The sequence below is a fragment of the Macaca mulatta genome, chromosome X (genome assembly GCF_049350105.2).
Source record: "Macaca mulatta isolate MMU2019108-1 chromosome X, T2T-MMU8v2.0, whole genome shotgun sequence".
NCBI classification, from domain to species: Eukaryota; Metazoa; Chordata; class Mammalia; order Primates; family Cercopithecidae; genus Macaca; species Macaca mulatta.
This window is the reverse complement of record NC_133426.1, coordinates 76,658,385-76,681,126: the sequence shown is the minus strand read 5'-3', so window position 1 is coordinate 76,681,126 and position 22,742 is coordinate 76,658,385. Positions and strand designations below refer to the sequence as shown.

Genomic DNA, 22,742 nt, shown 5'->3' with positions numbered 1-22,742 from the left:
AATTTATTGAGACTTATTTCATAGACCGGTATATGATCCACCTTGGTGAATGTTCCATGGGTATCTGAAAAGAAGGTGAAGGCATACCTTGTTTTATTGTGCCTCACTCTACTGTGCTTTGCAGAGACTTTTTTTTTTTTTTTTTTTTTTTTTTTTTTTTACAAATTGAAGGTTTGTGGCAACCCTGCAGTGAGCAAGTCTATTGGTGCCCTTTTGCTAAGAGCATTTGCTCACTTCGTGTCACTGTGTCACATTTTGGTAATTCTCAGTTTCTCAAACTTTTTCTTTATTTGTTATGGTGATCTGTGGTCTTTGGTATTACCAGTGTAATTGTTTTGGGGCACCACAAACCATGCCCACAGAAGACGGAGAACTTAATGGGTAAATGTGTATGTACTGACTGCTCCACGGACTGGCTGTCCCAACCCTGCCCCAGGCCTTTCTGTTCCTGGAGACGCAATATTGAAATTGGGCCAATGAATAACCCTACCGTGGCCTATAAGTATTCAAGTAAATAATTTGAAAATTATTAGGCACAAACGCATTTATGACTGCTGTGTCTCCCTGATAAATTGCCACTTTATCAGTAGGAAATGCCCTTTCAAAATATCTGATAATACATTTTCGTCTTGAAATCTACTTTATCTGATATTACTATAGCTACTGCAGCTTTCTTATGCTTACTGTTAGCATGGTATAGGTTGAGTATCCCTTATCTGAAATGCATGGGACCAGAAGTATTTCAGATTTGTTTTTTATTTTAGAATATCTGCATCATATACTTACTGGTTGAGCATCCCAAATCTGAAAATCTAAAATGCTCCAGCGAGCATTTCCTTTAAGCATCATTAGCTTTAAGAACTTTCGGATTTTGGAGCATTTCAGGTTTTTCATTTTCAGATTTAGGATGCTCAACCTATATATCTTTTTTTTTTTTTGAGATAGAGTCTCACTCTGTCACCCAAGCTGGAGTGCAGTGGTGTGATCTCGGCTCACTGCAATCTCAGCCTCCCGGGTTCAAGTGATTCTCCTGCCTCAGCCTCCTGAGTAGCTGGGATTATAGGCGCGCACCACCACACCCGGCTAACTTTTGTATTTTTAGTAGAGACGGAGTTTCACCATGTTGGTCAGGCTGGTCTTGAACTTCTGACCTCGTGATCCAAATGCCTTGGCCTCCCAAAGTGCTGGGATTATTATAGCCACCTATATAACTTTTTTGTTCTTTTTATTTGTAACCAATCTGTGTCTTCATATTTAAAATGTATCTCTTATAGACAGCATGTAGCTAGACCTGATAATCGATCCCTGACTTCTAATTTGAAGGTTTATTCCATTTACATTTGAGGTGCTCTGCATTTGGCCATTCTATCAGGTGTATAGTGGTATCTCAGTGTGGTTTAATTTTCATTGCCCTAATGCCATGATGTAGAGCATCTTCTCACATGCTTATCTGTGATCTGTGTACTTTCTTTGGTGAGGTATTGGTTAAGGTTTTTGGCCCACTTCTTAATCAGGCTGCTCCCTTTTTTTTGAGACAGGGTCTTGCTCTGTCACCCAGGCTGGAGTGCAGTGGTGCGATGATAGCTCACTGCAGCCTCGACCTCATAGGCTCAAGTAATCCTCCCACCTCAGCCTCCTAAGTGTCTGGGACTACAGGCACAAACCATCATGCTTGGCTAGTTTTTTAAAACTTTTTTTTTTTTTTTTTTTGTGGAGAGGGGGTCTTACCATGTTGCTCAAGCTGATCTTGAACTCCTGGGCTCAAGGGATCCTCCCACTTTGGCCACCTAAAGTATTGGGATTACAGGTGTGAGCCACTACACCTGGCCTAAAACTGCTCCTTTTCTTATTGTTGGGTTTTAAGAGTTCTTTGTATATTTTGGGTAAAATATACAAAGTCCTTCATCAGATATGTCTTTTGCAAGTATCTTCTCCCAGGTTGTGGCTTGTTTTCTCATTCTCTTGATAAATTATTTTTTAAGTAGTTGCTCTAGGAAATACAATGTTCATCTTTAACTTTCCAGCCTACCTAGAGTTAAAATTATGTGATGGGGGGCCTCAAGGATGGTGCACAACAATCCCAGCCTCTTGGTATTCATGCTCTTATGGAGTCCCCTCTCATACTGTTTGTCAGGGTTGGCCTATATGACCAATAGAATAGGGCAGAAGTCATATTCCAACATTAGATTACAAAAGATGTTGAGCCTTTTGATTTGGGTCATTCTCAGATCATTCACTTTGGGGAATGAAAGCTGTTATGTTGTGAGCAATGCTATGTGAGCCTCCTGTCCTCAGCTACATTGATGAGCTTGGCAGCAAATTCTCTAGTCCCATCCAAGCTTCCAGAAGACTGCAGCCCCAGCTGACAGCTTGACTGCAACCTCATGAATGTTTCTGAGCTAGGACCACCCAGTTGCTTCTGAATTCCTCACCCTCAGAAACTATGTGATACAATGAATGCTGATTATTTTAAGCTGCTAAGTTTTAGAGTAATTTGTGTACATGTATCAGTTCACATAAAACAGAAGAATCTCACAAACAAAACAGTTCCATTTACCCTGTCCTTTTTGCAATGGCTGTCATATATACTACACCTCATATATTATAAACCTCACAAGACAGTACTGTAATTTTTGCTTTGAGAAGTCACGTATAGTTTTTTAAAACTGGGTTGAGGGAGAGAGTCCTTTGTATTTACCCACATATTTACCATTTCTGATGCTCTTCACTACTTGAATATTTACATTTCTATCTGAATAGATACCATTCCCCTCAGCCTGAGGAATTTTCTTCAGCATTTCTCTAATGTCAATTTTCTGGTGAAGAATTCTTGTAGCTCTCATTTATCTGAAAATGTCTTAATTTCATCTTCATTTTATGGATATTTTTCACTGGGTATAAAATTATACATTGACAAGTTCCTCCCCCCACCACTTTGAAGATGTTCCACCATCTCCGGCTCCCACAGTTTTTAATGGAAATTCAGCAATAATTTATATCCTTGTTCTCCTATTTGTAATGTGTACTTTATCTTTGGATGATTTCAAAATTTCCTCTTTCTCTCTGGTGTTCTGCAGTTTGACTATAATGTGCCTATGTGTGATTTTCTTTGTATTTAAACTGCTTGGGGTTTGCTGACATTTCTGAATCTTGGGAAATCTTTAGCCATCATTTCTTCAAGTTTTTCTGTTCCCTTCTTTCTCCTCAAGTACTGGCATTCCAATTGCACATACATGAGACCTTTGTACATAATTCCGCAGGCTACTGAGATACTGCTTACTTTTACCCATTCTTTTTTTTCAGATTGGATAATTTCTATTGATCTTCAAGTTAACTGACATGCTCTTCTGTCAGCAACAATCTGGTATTAAGCTCATCCAGGGACTTTACATTTTCAGATACTGTATTTTTCCATTCCAGAATTATGTGTATAGTTTCTATTTCTCTGCTGAGATTTCTTATCTCTTCATTAATTACAAACATCTTTTGCTCTCTGCCCTTGAGGATAAAAATAATAGCTGTTTTAAAGTCCCTGTCCGCTAATTCCAACATCTGAGTTATCTTGGGGTTGGTATCCATTGACTGCCTTTCGAGTTATGAGTCACATTTTCCTGTTTGTTTTTTTCATGTCTAATAGCTTAGAATTGAATTCTGGACGTGATAAATGATATACTGTAGAGATTTTGAATTATGTTTCATTCCTCTAAAGAGTACTGATTTTTCATTTTAGCAGGCAATTAACTTGTCTAAAACCAAAATGCCAAATTCTACCTCCCTTGCATTGGGCAACAGCTGAATTCTCCATTCAGTTATTTTAGCCTTAGCTGAGGTGCTTAGAGTCCATTCTGTGCATGCATAGTCAGCCAGAGATTTCAGTAGGGTCTGTACACAGAAAAAGGGCATCTTCTCTGTGGTTCTCTCTTTTCTGGGATATCTTCCTTCATTTTTCAGTTGCTAGTCACTGTGACCTCAGTTCTCTCATTCCTCAAACAGTACTACTGCAAGTTCCTAACTAAGTTTGAGTTACCCCACATCATAGTAACTGCAGTTTGCCCACAGGTGAAAAGCTAATCCTTTCAAATTACCACTCTTCTCTTTTTGGTGCTATAGGAGAAAGAGAACTGAATCTAGGAATTTGAAGGTCTGATTTTAAATCCTAGTCAGGCCACTTTAAGTCAGTTCTCAGTGACTACTTCCTCATTTTATTTATTTGAGACAGGGTCTCACTCTGTCACCCAGGCTGGAGTGCAGTGGCATGATCTTGGCTCACTACAACCTCTGCCTCCTGGGCTCATGTGATCCTCCCACCTCAGCCACCCGAGTAGATGGGACTACAGATACATGCCACTACGCTCGGTTGGTTTTTGTATTTTTGGTAGAGATGGGGTTTCGCCATATTGCTCAGGCTGGTCTTGAACTCCTGAGCTCAAGCAATCCGCCTGCCTCAGCCTCCCAAAGTGTTGGGACTAAAGGTGTGAGCCACTGTGCCCAGCGCATCTTATTTATTTTTATTTTTTTTCTTTTTGTTTTCACCTATTTGTCCCAGAGCACTTTCTCATCTTAAAATGAGAAGAAGAATGTTTGCTTCATGAAGTTTTAAGAGGATCAAATGAAGCTGAGCGTGGTGACTGATGCTTATAATCCCAGTGCTTTGGGAGGCTGAGGCAGGAGGATTGCCTGAGCCCAGGAGTTTGAGACTAGCCTGGAAAACACAGTGAGACCCTGTCTCTATTTTTCCTTTTTAAAAAAGGATCAAATGGGTTAATATATGAGATAAGAAAACTGAAGCTCAGAGGGACTAGGATATTCCATCTATTAAGTGACAGGAGGGTCAGACACAGTGGCTCATGCCTGTAATCCCAGCACTTTGGGAGGCCAAGGTGGGTAGATCACCTGAGGTTAGGAGATCAAGACCAGCCTGACAACATGGTGAAACCCCATCTCTACTAAAAATACAAAAAGTAGCCAGGCATGGTGGCAGGTGCCTGTAATCCCAGCTACTCGGGAGGCTGAGGCAGGAGAGGCGGAGGTTGCAGTGAGCCAACATCACGCCATTGCAGTCCAGCCTGGGGGACAAGAGTGAGACTTCGTCTCAAAGAAATGTGACAGGAGTCAGACTGTTCATCCCAGGTCTGTCCATACTTTTTCTGTTATACCCTATTGCTTCCACCTTTTTGATGGCCACCCTCTCCATCTTGCCCTTCCAAAGACAATTCCAAGTACCCACTATGACCCAATTACTAAGTTGGGCATTAAAGGTACAGTAAGCCAAAGTCCCTGCCCTCAAGGAGTTCCAAGTATCATTTCCTCCTTGTAAGTGCTGACTCTCCTTCAGCTTACACCTGTTTTGGTGACCTTCCAGTACCTTCAGGTAGTTGTTTTTAAAAATATTTTGTTCAGTTTGTAATTGTTATCCTGTATGAAGGGCTGGCCTGATACAACCTACTCTGCCATTACCAGATGTGGAACTGCTATCCACAGACTGAGTTTTCTACACAGCTTGCTCTGTTTTTATGTCATGACATTTGGAGAGATTTACAAACTATGCTACCACCGTCCCCATCCTCCCATAATCATCTGCTATCTAATAATAAACGTAATACTGCCTAGAATCTTTCTATTACTCAGAATCTTTGTCCCCACTATTTCTGCTCCTAAAGGGCAACTATACTTGGTGAGAACTTAATTGCCAGGGAGTAAAAGACCAGTGGTACAACTATTTCCCTCCTACCCCGTCATACCTGGTGTTGCCTTGGCTATTCCCTGATCCGGTAATGCTCCATATTTCCGATGTTGCTCATACCAGTCACTCACCGTCATAGTTGCCAGACTTGGATAACCAGCTCCAAATACTCTGCAAAAATTACACTGCATTTAGAAAACGAAAAAAAAAACTACTACTAAAAAGTCTCTTTAACAACCAAGTCTGTGTCCATTTCAGCCTTGTTCCCTACCCAGTCAACTTCTGAGGAGTTGTGCAAACTCACGGGAGGATATGTAAAAAGAGGCATCCAGAAAGGGGCATTAAAGTCCAGAGCTTTCATGAGAAGATAAATAGCCCAGGATCATCTCCCATTAAGCAATCCCAGAGGCCAATACTCCACAAAGCAGTGAAGACACCGTGGAATGGGTATTCACAGTTGGTGACTCTGAAAGGTACAGAAAACAAGGAGACTCTCATGCCACCCTAGGGAAAAGTATCTCAAGAACTCAGAATTAAATCACAGGGAGGCAAATATGTCCTTTTGAGAATTGTAGCTGAAGGCAGGAAGAGTGCGAATAATGTTTAAAGGACAAAACAAAACAAAACAAAAAAAACCCTTTAAAGTATACAATTCCCCGTTCAATTATTTTCCTTTTTTCTGTTTTATTTGTTTGTTTACATGTCCGCCTTTTTTTTTTTTTTTTTTTTTAGATGGAGTCTCACTCTGTCGACCAGGCTGGAGTGTAATGGGGTGATCTCAGCTCATTGCAGCCTCTACCTCCTGGGTTCATGCGATTCTCCTGCCTCAGCCTCCTGAGTAGCTGGGATTACAGGTGCCCACCAACATGCCTGGCTCATTTTTCTATTTTTAGTAGAGATAGGGCTTTGCCATGTTGGCCAGGCTGGTCTTGAACTCCTGACCTCAGGTGACCCGCCTGCCTCGGCCTCCCAAAGGGCTGGGATTACAGGCGTGAGCCACCATGCCTGGCCCATGTGTGCCTATTTTTAAGCTTGAGTTTGTGAAGGAAGTATCTGAGGAAGACAGACATGGTGAAAGTTTCGGGAGAGATAATATCCCTTTGATAAAAGAACAACTTCCGTAGGTGAGATCATGACTTTTCTTTTCTTTTTTTTTTTTTTTTTTTGAGACGGAGTTTCACTCTTGTTGCCTAGGCTGGAGGGCAGTGGCGTGATCTCGGCTCACTGCAACCTCTGCCTCCCAGGTTCAATCGACTCTCCTGCCTCGGCCTCCCTAGTAGCTGGGATTACAGGCATGTGCCACCACGCCCAGCTAATTTTGTATTTTTAGTAGAGACGGGGTTTCTCCATGTTGGTCAGGCTAGTTTCGAACTCCCGACCTCAGGTGATCCACCCACCTCGGCCTCCCAAAGTGCTAGGATTACAGGCGTGAGACACTGTGCCCGGCCGAGTTCATGACTTTTCAACATCACTCAGTCTGTGGGTCACTCATGAATTGCCACATTGAACCATAAAAGCAGAGGGCTGCAAAGCAAACCCCTTTCTAGTACTACCTACTTGGCTTGGGCCGTGTTCCGAGTGAGAATGAAGGGTTTCACTGGAGGCCTCTCTTGGCGAGATGAGTTAGAAGTTGATGCCTAAAAAGGAAATTAATTATGAGAGGTGAATTTGCCATTTTACTCAACCTACCATATGGGCTCTCAAGTCTTCGGGTGCTTGAAAAGCTCTGGATTCAAAATTCACTTTCTATTTATCAGTCTCTAAGATATAGCAGCGGAACACTAATGGTGGAGGTTCCTTAGCTCTCCTGAGGGGGCCTGAGTACCTTACAAAAAAGACAGAAAGTTCTCCCAGGAATCATATCACTAGAAGTAAAAAAAATTACTTGGCTTTAAAATACCCTGTCCAAAGAAGAAGATTCCAAAGTCCTCTTCCATGTTCCATCTAAATCCCTTGAGGTGAACTTGAAGCCCCTTTCCTCAGCCTGGCCTTCAGTTAAAAAGTTGAATCACTACAACCTTTCTTCTAAAACCTCTTCCAATGTAATTATGCACTTAACTGTCAAGAACTTCTACGGCGCTTTAGAAGTCAATGTTCCTAAATGAAAGGGACAAGGAATAGTTGGTAGTTTCCATATACAGGTATATAGAAAAGTTTCAAGGAACCTTGGCTTTCTAGGGGCATGCTGAAACAAAGGATGGTTAAAGAAAAGGTGCTCACTTAGTTCTAGCTCGATCACTTTCAGAACCAATTCCAATACCACATGAGAGGACATGAAAACAACACGACAATTACAACAAACAAACAAATGAACAAGAAAAAACAAAAAACCCACACACAAAGAAAGGGACAGGGCAGGACCCAGAAAAGTCCAGCCTTAAAATGCTTGTAAAGCACTCATCTAGACATGCTCAAGGGGCCTTATGACCTTAGAATACTAATTGTTCATTCTTTGATCTCTTAACATGAAGAACTAGGTTGATGTTATCCTGAGGCAAGAGCTCCTGGGCTAATTAGTACAAATCAAATTAGGAAGAGGTTTCTCTGAGGACTTAAATAAATGCCTGTGACTTGCTGATAAATTCAACCCAATTCATGTTGTGTCCTGAACCAAAGAACAAGTGGCAGCAGAGCCTATTCTTCTGAAGTGGCAGCTCCAAAACAGGGTTATGATGTTCAAAGACAGCCAAAGCTGTTACGCCAGGTTTCTTTACCAGTTTACTGGACACTCTGTGCATGGAAATGTCCTTGCTGTGCCTCCTACGTGGGTTATCTAAAGGTGTGAGAGTGCATCATTGTGGCAAGGTTAAATTCTAATTCCTCCTCCACCCTAAGCATATCCCCCTGGTCTTTTGTTTCAGATTCTTCCTATTCTTTTCTCCCTCTCCTCCAGTTCTACCTTTCTTCTCCATTCCTATCCTCTTTCTCTCTTCCCCTTTATTATAGTCAGCACAATTTTTTTTTTTTTTTTTTGAGATGGAGTCTCATTCTGTCACCCAGGCTGGAGTGCAGTGGCATGATCTCAGCTCACTGCAACCTCTGCCTCCCAGGTTCAAGCAATTCTCCTGCCTCAGCCTCCTGAGTAGCTGGAATCACAGACACGCACCACCATACCCGGCTAATTTTTGTATTTTTAGTAGAGAGGGGGTTTTGCCATATTGGCCAGGCTGGTCTCAAACTCCAGGCCTCAAGTGATCTGCCCGCCTTGGCATTCCAAAGTGCTGGGATTACAGGCATGAGCCACCATAGTGGCCAGTTAGCACAGATTTCAAAAGGTTTAACTCCCTATGCCTTCCTTCAGCAGCCACAGCTTTCCACAACCAAAACCAATTTTTATTTCAGAGACTTTTCTGTCCCCCATGGTATACCACAACATTACAAATGACTACAAGTGTGTTACAGATTAAAAAGCACTGGGGAGCACATTAAATTAAAGAGAAAGTTACTCTAGTGACCCTTTGGCCTTTCTATACTCATCTTGATAAAAACAGTGATTTTATGGAGACTTAACAGGATCTTAATTTGATCTCCTGTAGAATACTCAACTCTCTGGCAGTAGCTTTCTTTGGCCAGGCTTACCTCTCTTGAAGAGTCTCTTTCTCTCAGGATCTTTATTTCCTGGTCAATGCTCTCAATCTCTTCTAAGCTGATATCAATCCACCTCTGAAGGTGAAGATGATAATATTCACGAACACGCTCATCATCTGCTTGACCACTTTCCACAGCAGATTTCATTGCAGACAACCTATGCTCCAACTCCTTCTTCTGCTTGTATCTGTTCCACAGAAAAGCATTACCCATGAACTTACAAATAAAGAGGTATTCCTTCAAAAGAAGGCCTCAATAAGATTTCATCTTTGCAAATGACCGGGTAGTAAGCATGCCAATTTCCACTTTGGCAGGAATATAGATTCTATACCCCCGAGTTTGCCACCAGGCAGTTCCCTCAGATGACAAGGACCCAGCAGGGGCTGAGGAGTACATTCTGAAGCCAGAAAAATACAGAAGTAACCGGATCTCAGCAACTCTTTTAGGGACGATGAGTACCTTAGTCATTTGATTATACTGACCTTTACTAGGGTGGGTGCTTAGAATCGCAACATAGTGCTTCCTATGATGCTTCCATTTTGAGAATTACACCTTCAAAGAATCGTAGAATCTTAGAGGTCATTTACCTGCCACTGATGCAGGAATGCCTTGTGAAACAGCCTAAAAAATGGTCAACTCTTTTTTTCTTCTGGGCAAAATGTTCCCAGCTCTTCTGGCTTATCTTTATATCATCTGAAGACTCGTAACCACCCTGGCTACCTTTCTTTTTCAGGATGCATTCTAGTATGTCATCCGACAAATATCTACTGAGTACCTACTGCGTGACAGGCACCATTCTCAGTGCTGGAGACACAGCAGTGTATAAAAGAAAAGTCCTTGGTCTCATGAAGCATTCATTCTAGTGGAGTAGACAAAAAGAAATAGATGAGTTAGGTTGTGATAAGTGCTATGAAAGAGCAAAAAGTAAGGTCAAGTGCATACGGTGATGGTGGAAAAGTAGTGGTGCTATTAGATACAAGGTAGTCAGAAGAGACCTCTCTGAAAAGGTGACAGTGAACAAAGACTTCAGGAAAGTAACTATGCCAATATCTGGAAGACTGCTAAGGAAGACGAGCAAATACAAGGGCCATGAGGTGGGAAGTGTGCCTGGCCTGACACGGCTGAGAAATATCAAGGTGGCCAGTGTGGCTGAGGTCAAGAGGAGTGATAGAAAATGAAGTGAGACATAGCCAGGGCCATAATGTGTAGAACCTGGTAGGTCGCAATAACCAAAATATCAAATATCATGATATTTTGAAGGGGAAAGCCACTGGAGGCTTTTGAATACATGACATGAATAGAGTGACATTGAAAGACTTTTTAAAATACGGGCCACTCTGGCTGTTGTGTGGAGTATAGGCTGTGGGAGCTATGAGGCAAGGATATAAGCAGGGAAAGCAATTGAGAGGATACTGCCACAATCCAAGTGAGAGATGGTGACCTGAAACAGGAAGGTAGTGATGGAGATAGTGGGATGCGGGTATATTTAAAATATAAAATAGATAGGATATGTTGATTTATTGGATGTAAGAGCCTGAAGGAAAGAGAGAAGTCAAGGAAAAACATCAAGATTTCCAAGAGACGTATCTTGAAATATCTCTGCTTGAAATCCCACTTCAGACTCTCCAGACTCAGATGTTCCTCTGTAGGTCTTCACCCAAATCAGGGTGTCTTAAGCTGAAGTCCACAGAGAGTTCAGTGTGGTGGGGGTGGTCCTTGAACTCCCTCAAATTTTATACAGCACTCTACCTATATGCTTTCTCTTTCTTTGGCTGAGAAATCTGTATAGATTTTATCAAATTATCAAAGGGGCAAGGGGTCCATGACCCATGAAAAGTCAAGAACCGGCCGGGCGCAGTGGCTCGGCCCTGTAATCCCAGGACTCTGGGAGGCTGAGGGGGGTGCATCATGAGGTCAGGAGATCGAGGCCACCCTGGCCAACATGGTGAAACCCCATCTCTACTAAAAACACAAAAATTAGCTGGGCGTGGTGGCGTGCGCCTGTAATTCCAGCTACTTGGGAGGCTGAGGCAGGAAAACCGCTTGAGCCAGGGAGTGAGAGGTTGCAGTGAGCCGAGATCGTGTCACTGCACTCCAGCCTGACGCCAGAGTGAGACTTCATCTCAAAAAAAAAAAAAGAAAAAAAAAAAAGTCAAGAACCACTGTTCTGAAAAGGCTATTTAAAAAATTTTTAGGCTCTTCTGTTCCTTTTACTTAACAATTGGACATTTACTATAATGTTACAAATAACTGACACATCATCATCCTAGGAAGCTTTCTGAGTAAAACACTACAAAGAAATACAATTTCTAGTTCATGAATGCTATCAAGAGATACCGCTTGAGAATGTTTAACTCCAGTCTCACTCCTATCCCCAACCCTCTTTCCTGGATGTACCTAAGTCACAGGAAAAAAATAACATATGAAGACCTTAGGATGATACAATTCAGGGTAAATTCGGGGTTAGTCTAGTAGTCCTCTGAATAAGGTTCTTTTGTTTCTTTTCCCATTCTCTGCATGCTTAAGGCCTAACTACTGTACTCTGCTGCTCCTTCCTTTTCTTCTATTTCCTAGCTTCTATGACTTTGCTCATCACCTCTTTTTTTTTTTTTGAGACAGAGTCTTGCTCTGTCACCCAGGCTGGAGTGCAGCGGCGCAATTTTGGCTCACTGCAATCTCCACCTCCCGGGTTCAAGTGATTCTCCTGCCTCAGCCTCCCAAGTAGCTGGGATTATAGGTGTGCACCACCACACCCAGCTAATTTTTGTATTTTTAGTAGAGACGGGGTTTTGCCATGTTGGCCAGGCTGGTCTCAAACTCCTGACATCAGGTCATCTGCCCGCCTCAGCCTCTCAAAGTGTATTTCAGGTGTGAGCCACCGCACCCAGCCTGCTCATCATCTTTTAAACTTCTAACTCAACACTTGTTCATTTGGGCCAGTGTTTTTTAAACAATTTTGTCTTAGTAAAAGAACCTTTTCTTCTAATGAGAGATGCCATGGAACTCCCATAAGTAATAAACAAGTAAAATTTACCTTGGTTAAATCAGGAGGGCTGCCAACACTCCCCCCCACCCTGAGGCACTGCAGTGAAATTTTGGGGCTCCAAGGACCAGATGGAAAACCAGTCTTAGACCTTCATCACCGTTAAGATTCCCCATGGTGGGCCATTACATGGAAATACTCCCTATTGCCCTACAATCCCCTATCCTTGTAACCCTTCTGACCCTGGGCAACTTCCATTCCCTTTCTCTGTTCCCAAGCTGTTGAAGAGAGTTAAGGAATTAGAAACTTGTATCAAATGGTTCAACTACAAACCATTATTGTCAAACTTTGGCTGAGCGGTCACCCTTGCTCAGCCATCCTTTTGTTCATCTTTTGTGAAGACTATTATCACCATCACACTCACCAGATGGCCAGCCAATGTAGAATTCAATTTCCCTCTTCACCATAAAATCTCTAACTGGCCGGGCGCGGTGGCTCACACCTGTAATCCCAGCACTTTGGGAGGCTGAGGCAGGCAGCTCGCCTGAGGTCAGGAGTTTGAGACTGGCCTGACCAACATGGAAAAACCCCGTCTCTACTAAAAGTACAAAATTAACTGGGCAGGGAGGTACATGCCTGTAATCCCAGCTACTCGGGAGGCTGAGGCAGAATTGCTTGAACCCGGGAGGTGGAGGTTGCAGTGAGCTGAGATCACGCCATTGCACTCCAGCCTGGGCGACAGAGCAAAACTCTGCCTCAAAAAAAAAAAAAAAAAAAAAAAAAAAAATTTTATAACTTCTCTCTTCCTCTTTTACTCTTGTCTTTAAGGAGCTAATTCTGTCTCTACCAAGGCATTTCCAAGGTAATGTCTTTGTTTTTTTTTTTTTTGTTTTGCTTTGGTCCCGCTTGGTTGCCCAGGCTGGAGTGCAGTGGTGTGATGACAGCTTATTTTGGCCTCGAGCTCCTCGGCTCAAGCGATCCTCTCACCTCAGCCTCCCGAGTAGCTAAGACAGGCGCACACCACCATGCCCAGCTAATTTTTAATTTTTTTGTAGTGAGACGGGGTCTCACTACATTGCCCAGGCTGATCTCAAACTCCTGCCTCAAATGATCCTCCTGCCTCAGCCTCCCAAAGTGCTGTGATTAAATGCACAAGCCACTATGCCAGATCAAAGGTAATGTCTTTACCACTCCACTTTTGTTATCAATCTAGTACCCCACACACATTCTTCCAGGCCTCACTCTATTTATTGATCATCCTCCTTGTCATTAGCAGCTAGTTTTCACTCTACTGGTGCCTTTCCCCTGTCTTAGAAACACTTTCCCTCAACTCATTTTTCTACCCTTTTAAATGATCGCTCTTCTCTTTATTTTTGAGACAGGGTCTCTACTGTCACCCAGGCTGGAGTACAGTGCTATGATCACAGCTTACTGCAGCCCCAATCTCTCGGGCTCAAGTCATCCTCCAACCTCAGTCTCCTGAGTGGCTGGGACTACAGGCGTGTACCACCACCCAGCTAATTTTTGTATTTCTTGTAGAGACAGGGTTTTGCCATGTTGCCCAGGCTGGTCTTGAACTCCTAGACTCAAACAATCTGCCCGCCTTGGCCTCCCAAAGTGTTGGGATTACAGGAATGAGCCACCACACCTGGCCTACTCTTCTCTTTTCCATGCTACAGTGGGAATGTTACTGAACTGGGAATTTGAACACCTGAGTTTAAATCCTAACCTAGCCACTTACTAGCTATGTAACTTTGGGCAATTCAATTCTCAGAGCGCTCGCCCCCCCTGCTTTTTTTTAATCTCTAAAATGGGGACAAGAATGTCTATTTCATGGGGTTGTTACGAGGATCAAATGGAAAAACACAAATCAAAGTGCTTTGTAAGCAGCAATACACTGTTAGCTGATAAAGAAATTGAGGCGGGGGGGGGTTGCTAAATGATGCCACATCTATTAAGTGGTAGAAATTGGATTAGTTACCCCAGGTCTGACTCCTAAGTCTAGGCTTTTTCTGCTACGGCATTTTGCTTCCATCTTTTTATGACCACTCTGTCTCTCCCAAAGACACCTCCAAGTACCTACTATGATCCAATTACTGGGTTGGGCACCAAGGGATGCAATTATATACAATGATATAATTAGGATACTGAGATACAATTAGTCAAGGTCTCTCATCTTGAGGAGTTTCAAGTCTAGAGACTGACAGAGAGTTATACTGTGATAAGTGACATGAACTAAATGCCATGGTATCTGGGAGGGAAGATAATTAGGGAAAGGCTTCAAAGAGGACATAACATTTGCTTTCTCTTTTCCAGGCTCCTGTAAGTACCTGTACCTTACTGAGTTTCTTTTTTGAGACGGGGTCTTGCTCTGTTGCCCAGGCTAGAGTGCAGTGGCACAATCTCGGCTCATTGCAACCTCCACCTCCCGGGTTCAAGTGATTCTCCTGCCGCAGCCTCCCGAGTAGCCGGGATTACAGGCGCCTGCCATCAGGCCCAGCTAATTTGTTTTTGTATTTTTAGTACAGATGGGGTTTCACCATCTTGGCCAGGCTGGTCTCGAACTCCTGACCTCGTGATCTACCCACCTCAGTCTCTCAATGTGCTGGGATTACAGGCGTGAGAGACCGCGCCCGGCTACCTTACTGAGTTTCTGATTGCTCTTTCCTTCCTCTTCCTTCTCCCTTAACTTGCCCCAAAGTTTTATCCTTGAGTTTTTTTCTGTCTACATGTTTTTCCTTGGCAAACTCATCTACACCAACCAAAGCAGAGGCCTCCTAAATCTTTCACATCAGTCACAAAACCGTCTCATAAACTTTACTTGCACATTTCAATCTGTCTATGGAAATGACTATCCAGTTGCCACTTTAGGACCTAAATTCAGTAAATCCAAAACTAGACTCATTACTTAGCCAGCGTTCACTTCTCTATTTCTCTCAAAAGGATGGAGTTGCTGTTACTCAACCAGACTCATACTCCTCAGATATGGGAAATAGAGGACATACACGAAGAAACAGGTTTTGAGAGAGAGGACATACCATTCAGGTGTTTTATGTAAGACGGCCTCAATATCTAAAGGCATGGGTTGGGGACTTCCAGAAAGTAAATAAGGATCTGAGTAATCTGTTTTCTAACCATGTAAACTCTTCTTGCAAAAGTAGTATCTCTGATAGCTATAACTTCATTTTTTATCACTCCTTCCTATTTGAAGTACTATCATAACATGCTAACTTGTATTTCTCCCTCTGCCTTTCTTTTTCACTATTTTATATACATATCACTTCTTTCTGCAGAGCTGCAACCATACTTCTCTTAGCTTCTGCCAAACCAGATTATTACATGGTCTTTGAACATACTTAAATATACCCTGGCTTTGGGATTTTGTTCATCTTGTTTCTTCTGCTTGTCAACAAGAAGTATTGCTTTAGTAACTTCTATATGCCAAGCTCTACGGCAGGCATAACACAGTGAACAAGAAATGGTTTGTGCCCTCATAGAGTATATACTGTAGTAGGGGAGAAAGACACAACTCAGAAAGACACATGAAATGACTGCACATAAGTGCCAAGAAGGAAAGAAACATGAAGCAAAGAGAGAATAATACTTGTTAACTACTTAAAGAGACTGATCTGGAAAGGCCTGAGGAGTGACATTCAAGCTGAGACCTAGAGGATGAAGAATTAGCCATATGAAGAGCATTCCATGCAAAGAGAACTGCACACACAGAGATTCTAGAGAGGGACAGAGCTGGGTCTATTCAAAGAACTGAAAGACAGTCATTGTGGCTGGAGTCTAGTGAACGAGGGGAGAATGACACATGGTGAGACTGAAAAGAGGCAGGCAGCAGATCACACAAGGCCTTGGAGCTGATTTATCTATCTAGGGTGAGCAATGTTGGTAGCCTAGACTGAGGTATGATAGTGGAGATGGAGAGAAATAGAAGGATAGAAGATACCTCTTGTAGCTAGAATGGACAGGCCTTTGCTGATAGACTGGATGTGAAAATTCAGAAAAAGGGAGGAATTGAAGCTAAATCCTAGGTTTCTGGTTTAAAAACCTAAGTCAATGGTGGTACACTTACTGAGATGGCTGTGGAGGCACACTTGGGGGTAAAAGCCAAGGGTTCAAAGTATGACATGTCTGTGAAACACCCAGGAAGGAAGGGTGTTGCAAGTATGGGTCTGAAGGTCAGGAAGAGTCTGGGCTAGTGATATGAATGTGGGAGACATTAGTATAAAGTTAAGTGTTGATATCTGTCAGGCATTTAAGAAAAACATTCAAAGCAGGCAGGCCAAAGAAATGCAAATCAAAACAATAGATACTTTCTGTTTGCCCAATTGGATTATCTTTTTTTTTCTTTTTTCTTTTTCTTTTCTTTTTTGAGATGGGGTCTCGCTGTTGTCAGACCAGGCTGGAGTGCAATGGTGCGATCTCAGCTTAACCTCCACCTCCTGGGTTCCAGCAATTCTCCTTCCTCAGCCTCCCAAGAAGCTGAGATTACCGCCACCCGCCACCACGCCTGGCTAATTTTTGTATTTTTAGTAGAGATGGGGTTTTGCCATGTTGGCCAGGCTGGTCTCGAACTTCTGACCTTAGGTGATCCACCCGCCTTGGCCTCCCAAAGTGCTGGGATTACAGGTGTGAGCCACCGCGTCCGGCCACGCAATTGGATTTTCTAAGTATTAACATCCAAGACAAATGCAGTGGAACATATTCTGAAACTCTGTTATTGTGGAAAGCAACACTTTTACCATATGTCAAGAGCCTCAAAATATTCAAACGCTTTGACCCAGTCACTGGCTCCAGAAATCCACCCTAAGGAAACAGTGACAGATGCATTTAAAGATGTTTGTTTATAGCATTACTTAGAATAGCAAAAAACCAGTGTCTAAATATTTGATAATAACAGATTAAATAATTATGGTACAACTAGAGCATGGAACATTCAATATCATGGTTTCAAAAAACACGAGGAAATGCTCACGGTACGTTAGGTTAAAAAAACAGGATAGTTACAGCATTCCAAATTTATTAACTTAAATAACTATATATCTGAAAGGAAACACACCAGAAAGTTAACAATGATCATCATGAGTGCTAGGACTGAGGCTTATTTTTAATTTAAAAAATATTCTTCTGTTTTGCAAACTTTCTACAATGAGCACTATTACTTTTACACTCAAGAAAATCTTTTTTTTTTTTTTTTTTGAGACAGGGTCTCACTCTGTCATCTAGGCTGGAATACAATGGTGTGATCACAGCTCACTGCAGCCTCAACCTCCAGGGGCTCAAGTGATCCTCCCAGCTCAGTTCAGCTTCTGGAGTAGCTGGGACTACAGGACTGTGCCACCACACCTAATTTTTTATTTTTATTTTTTGGTAGAGACAGAGTCTTACTTTGTTGCCTAGGCTGTTCTTGAACTCCTGGGCTCAAGTAATCCTCCCGCCTCGGCCTCCCAAAGTGTTGGGATTACAGGCATGAGCCACCATGCTCAGCCTAATTTCTATTTTTAATCATCCTGTAAGACTCGTCTCAAATACCATTTATGTTCTTTTTTTTTTTTTTGAGACAGAGTCTCATTCCATTACCCAGGCTGGAGTGCAATAGCGCGATCTCGGCTCACTGCAGCCTCTGCCTCCCGGGCTCAGGCGATTCTGCTGCCTCAGCCTCCCGAGTACCTGGGATTACAGGAGTGCATCACCACTCCCGGCTAATTTTTTTTTTTTTTTTTTTCAGAGACGGGGGTTTCACCATGTTGACCAGACTGGTCTTGAACTCCTGACCTCAAATGATCCACCTGCCTCAGCCTCCCAAAGTGCTGGGATTACAGGCGTGAGCCACCGTGCCTGGTGTCAAATGCCATTATGTTCTGAAACCTTTTCTTCATCCCTCCAACCAGATGTGACCACTCCCTCGTCTTTCTCTTGCAGGTTTTTTTTTTTTTTTTGTATAATTATTTGGATACCAAACTCACTGTTTAAACTACCTACTACCTGCTGACAGGCTGCCCCCAACTACTTACAAAGGACAGGATGTTAAATTCCATTTCATATCAGTCTAGCCCATATCCTCAGTCACTCACTATCCCCTAACTTTATTATTCCTCATAGTCCTTACCAGCTGAAATTTCATTATTTACTAGCTTATTGTTTTTCTCTCGCACCAGAATAAAAGCTCCATAGCAGCACTGACTTTATCTGGTTCTCTAACACCTAGAACAGCTCCTGGCACACAGGAAGGAATTAATAAATATTTTTGAATAAATGAGTCATCTTCAGCTCTCTAGACCAAGCCTCTCCTCTGAGCTTCAGACTAACAGATACCTCTACTTATCTCCTAGGCACCTTAAACTCAACATGTTTCAATACTAAATTCATACTCTCACCTTCCCCCATCTTCTTTTTTTCCTCTTTCCCCATCGCAATAAATTTCACAGCCATCCACCTAAATCAGAAACATGGACATCTTTCCTTGCTGCTTCCTTCTATCCCACCTTCCACAACCAATTGATCACCAGGTTTCCTGTAGATTCAACCCTCCTAAATATATTCCCCCATCCCTCTACCATTGCAATAGTAAACCCCAGTCACCTTTGTGACTTAACTGGGTCTAATCTTTTCCCTCATTGTTTCCTAACTGCTGTTAGAGTGTACTAGTTAAAATACAAATGTGATCATGCTACTATTTGAAAAGAAACAGCCAGGGCGCAGCAGCTCACACCTGTAATCCCAGCACTTTGGGAGGCCGAGGCGGACCAGCCTGGCCAACATGGCAAAACCCCAGCTCTACTAAAAATACAAAAATTAGCCGGGCGTGGTGGCAGGTGCCTGTAATCCCAGCTACTCGAGAGGCTGAGGCAGGAGAATTGCTTGAACCCAGGAGGTGGAGATTGCAGTGAGCCGAGATCACACCACTGCACTCCAGCTTGGGTGACAAGAGCAAAACTCTGTATCAAAAAAAAAAAAAAAAAAGAAAAAAGAAACAGAACTCTTCAGTGGATCTCAGTCGCCAACCAGAGTAAGCTCTTTGGCATGTCCTATCTGATAGCAGCTGACATTTACAGAATACTCACCATGTGCCAGATATTGGGCTGTTTTATGTGCTTTTTCCCATTTGTGCTTATTAACCCTGAGGTAGGTACACGTGTGTCTCAACTTAGAACGGGGCTACATCCCAATAAATCCATCATAAATTGAAAATATGGGAAGTTGAAAACACATTTAATACAGCTTATTGAACATCATAGCTTAGCCTAGTTTACCTTCAACATGTTCAGAACACTTATATTAGCGTACAGTTGGGCAAAATCATCTAACACAAGGCCTATTTTATAATAAAGTGTTGAATAACTCATGTAATTTATTGATGTTCCCCTGAATGTGTATTGCTTCTGCACCAATATAAAGTCAAAAAATTCTAAGACAAGCCATCGCAAATCGGGGACCACCTGTACCATTATTATTTAGATTTCACATATGAGGAAAGCTGAGGCTCAGTTAGGTTAAATAACTTCCCCAAAGTCCAACAAATTATAAGTAAAGCTGGGTCTCAAACCCAGGTCTCTCACTCTACGACCCATACTCTTAGCCGCAAATAATAATAGTTGACTTTGAGTGTTTACTGTGTCAAACATTGTGCTAACTGCTTTATATATATATTTGTCTTTTAATCCTCAAAAACCACTTTATAAGGAAGGACCTATTATCTGAATTTTGCAGCTGGGGAAATTCAGGTACTGAAAGATTAAATAATTTGCCAAAAATCAGTGACTAATCACAGCGGTCGAGCTGGGATTCAAACACCTTATCAAGTTCTCAGCAACAAGTTTCTCTTCACGTTCCTCACATCCCAGGCTCTCCTTGATGTGGACCCTACAACATTCTTCAGTATCATTCCTTCCCCCTTACCACCACCCTCTTTGTGTTCTACCATCACCTAATTGCTTATAGCTGTTGTTTTCGTCCTACACATCTCCACCCATCACTGTTTCTTTAATGCCTCTATGGCTTTACTAAGGCTATTACATACTCTGCTGGCTAATGCCCTCCTCTCCTCTTCCTCTGGATATTCCTATTTACCCTTAAAGAACTCAGCACAGAAGTCACCTCTTCCAGGGAGCTTTCTCCTCTCTCCTGCTCCCTTTGGTTAGGTGCCCCTCCCGTCTGCTCTCATAGTACCTTGTACAACCCTCCATAACATCAGTTTATATTGATATTCTGTTTCTATGCCCGTTTTCCTCACCAGATTGTATGCTCCTCCAAGGCACGGACAACTCATACTCACACAAACACCTATATACTTTGTATCCCCAGTGCCTAGCATAGTTCCTAGACAGCATGACCACCCATTAAATGTTGTTTAAAAAACAAACAACAAAAAAACCTAAGAAAGTAAGCAACTTTTCCAAGATCACACGATGAAGCTGTGCCAGGACTAAGATGAGTTCAGGATGTTACACATCTACTCCAGCAGTCTGAACAGAGCTCCTCAATCAGTGGACCATAAAATGGCCTAGCTTTGTCTTCCAGAGACATCTACCCCACTGTACCATGTGAACATTGCTATGATGTGATGTGGAAAAGGTTGGGAGACACTCTGCTAAACTACATTGCTGCTGTTGGCAACCATAAGGTCGTAGGGGTCTGACAGGTAAGTATAATCATCTCAACAAAAGCAGAGGCTTCTTGAAAAACTCAGGAAAGTTTGCTCTCCCCAGGGCCTATGCTCAATAAGAACCAAGAAAGTGACACACACCATTCTGGCCCCCCACCAACCGCCAAGAAAGCATGCCCCCGAAAAGCACTGCCATTGGGCAGCCCTCATATTATAGCTATTGACCCACCTCTCTATTTTAGCCTGTCTTTGAGATGCCATAGCAACGAGGCTAGGATAAGCCATGGAAGAATTGGCAGTGTGATTTTCAGCTGAGTTGTTCTTGGTTTTGGGCAGCTCAAACTCTGCCACATGATAGCAATGGCACTGAGTTAAGTAGTTCATAAAGTGTTCTCGAGCCCGCTGCAAATGATCTAGACGCTTGCTGGGGTTGACTTGTTTCATGGTGAGGGCTCCTTGAAACGCTGGCACCAACAGGTACTTCAGGTCGGTGGAAGCAATCTCTTCCAAATCTTCATTTCGGCTGGAAGAGCAAAAAGGAGGCAGTGAAGCCTGGCTAGGCATTCAAATTGTGGCCTTGGCTCCTGGGGGACGGAGTGGGAGGCTGGGCTGGGAGTGGAGCAGAGGGAGGAGGCACGGGTAACAGCGCCCAGTTTCACTCAATGAAAGTGGCTGAGCGCTCACATCCAGTGCCTTGCAATCAGCAGGCACTAGGGAGCAGAGTCGTGGGATATCAACCATCTGGGAAGAGAGGTGGGGAATGTAAACAATGTACACAAGATCGCAGTGGTAAGTAGGAACGAAAGGTTCTCACTACTAAAGGTCCCCTCCACTCAGACGCAATGGCTCCACCCTTGGTAACCATTATTACCTTCGTTCTCAGCCATTATTACTATCTTCCCCCCTACCTGAACAAGTCGAGCTGCGATAACATTTCGGCAGCCTTCTCAAGGAGGTCCAGGCCCTTGAACACCTTCTCCTGGACTATCCGGGAACCGGCAGGTTCAGTCGCTACTTCTACTTCGTCCAGTAACTGTTTGCCCGTTTCGAACAGCTCGGGGAGCCGCGGCAGCAGTAACTCGTCCTCAGCAGCCATCTTGGGGAGAGAGGAACCCGGAAGATCTCTTTCCCGGGGTCAAAGGCAACCTTGATAAAGAAGAACTGGGCGACCGCGGACAAAACCGGAAGAGGCAGCTCATTGGTCCAGTAGCCTCACTGTTACCAAAGCATCAAAGGACTTCCGGGAGCCGCCGTTCGCCGGCCCTGGCAACCGTTTCCATAGACTCATTTTATGAGGCAGCCTATTACAAGTCGTAGGCATCTGTTAAAAACAAACAAACAAACAAACGAAACCCTAGGCGCTGTTTTACCATGAGCTCCTCGTCGCTGACACGGGGCTGAGAAGTTCTGTGGGCTCTGAAGCCCGGGTGTGGCGAGGCTGAATTCGGAGGGCCAGGAGTGCGGACGAGCGAGTGCGCTTTAGGAGCCGGTCAGGCGCGCCTCTTACCTAGCGAGTAGCTCCCTCGATTGAGGAGTCCAGGGACTCCAGCCGCCGCACCACTCCCACGGTTTGAAGATCCCGTCGCTTGAGCGCGAAGTGCAAGTAGCGCCCCCCTGCGGCTTCCGTCCACCCACCAGCTGGAGCTCCGGGTTCCTCCCGGCCAATCCTCTCCCGTCCTCTTCCCCCTTCACACCACACATGCCTACGACCCGGGGTCCAGTGGAGCCCCCCTCAGCAAGATTGGTAACCTGCAACTTCGGTCACCGCACAGCCGGCTTCCCTTCGTGCACTTAGTTCCTATGTCAAATGTTATTTCTGTGCAACCTTCCTTGTCTCCCCACCGCCTTCCATCCTGTGCCCTTCAGCCACCAAG

The 22,742-nt window shown here is 43.4% G+C and overlaps 1 protein-coding gene across 1 annotated transcript in view; it reads right to left on the bottom strand.

The window, feature by feature from the left end:
• The window catches only part of IGBP1 (immunoglobulin binding protein 1), a 31,614-nt gene extending 9,650 nt beyond the window's left edge, over positions 1-21,964 (bottom strand). The window contains 5 exon segments of the mRNA NM_001195789.1: positions 5,742-5,854; positions 7,241-7,320; positions 9,263-9,458; positions 21,098-21,391; positions 21,777-21,964. Of these exon segments, the coding sequence (NP_001182718.1) occupies positions 5,742-5,854; positions 7,241-7,320; positions 9,263-9,458; positions 21,098-21,391; positions 21,777-21,964 (871 nt within the window).
• Between the last annotated feature and the right edge of the window lie 778 nt (positions 21,965-22,742).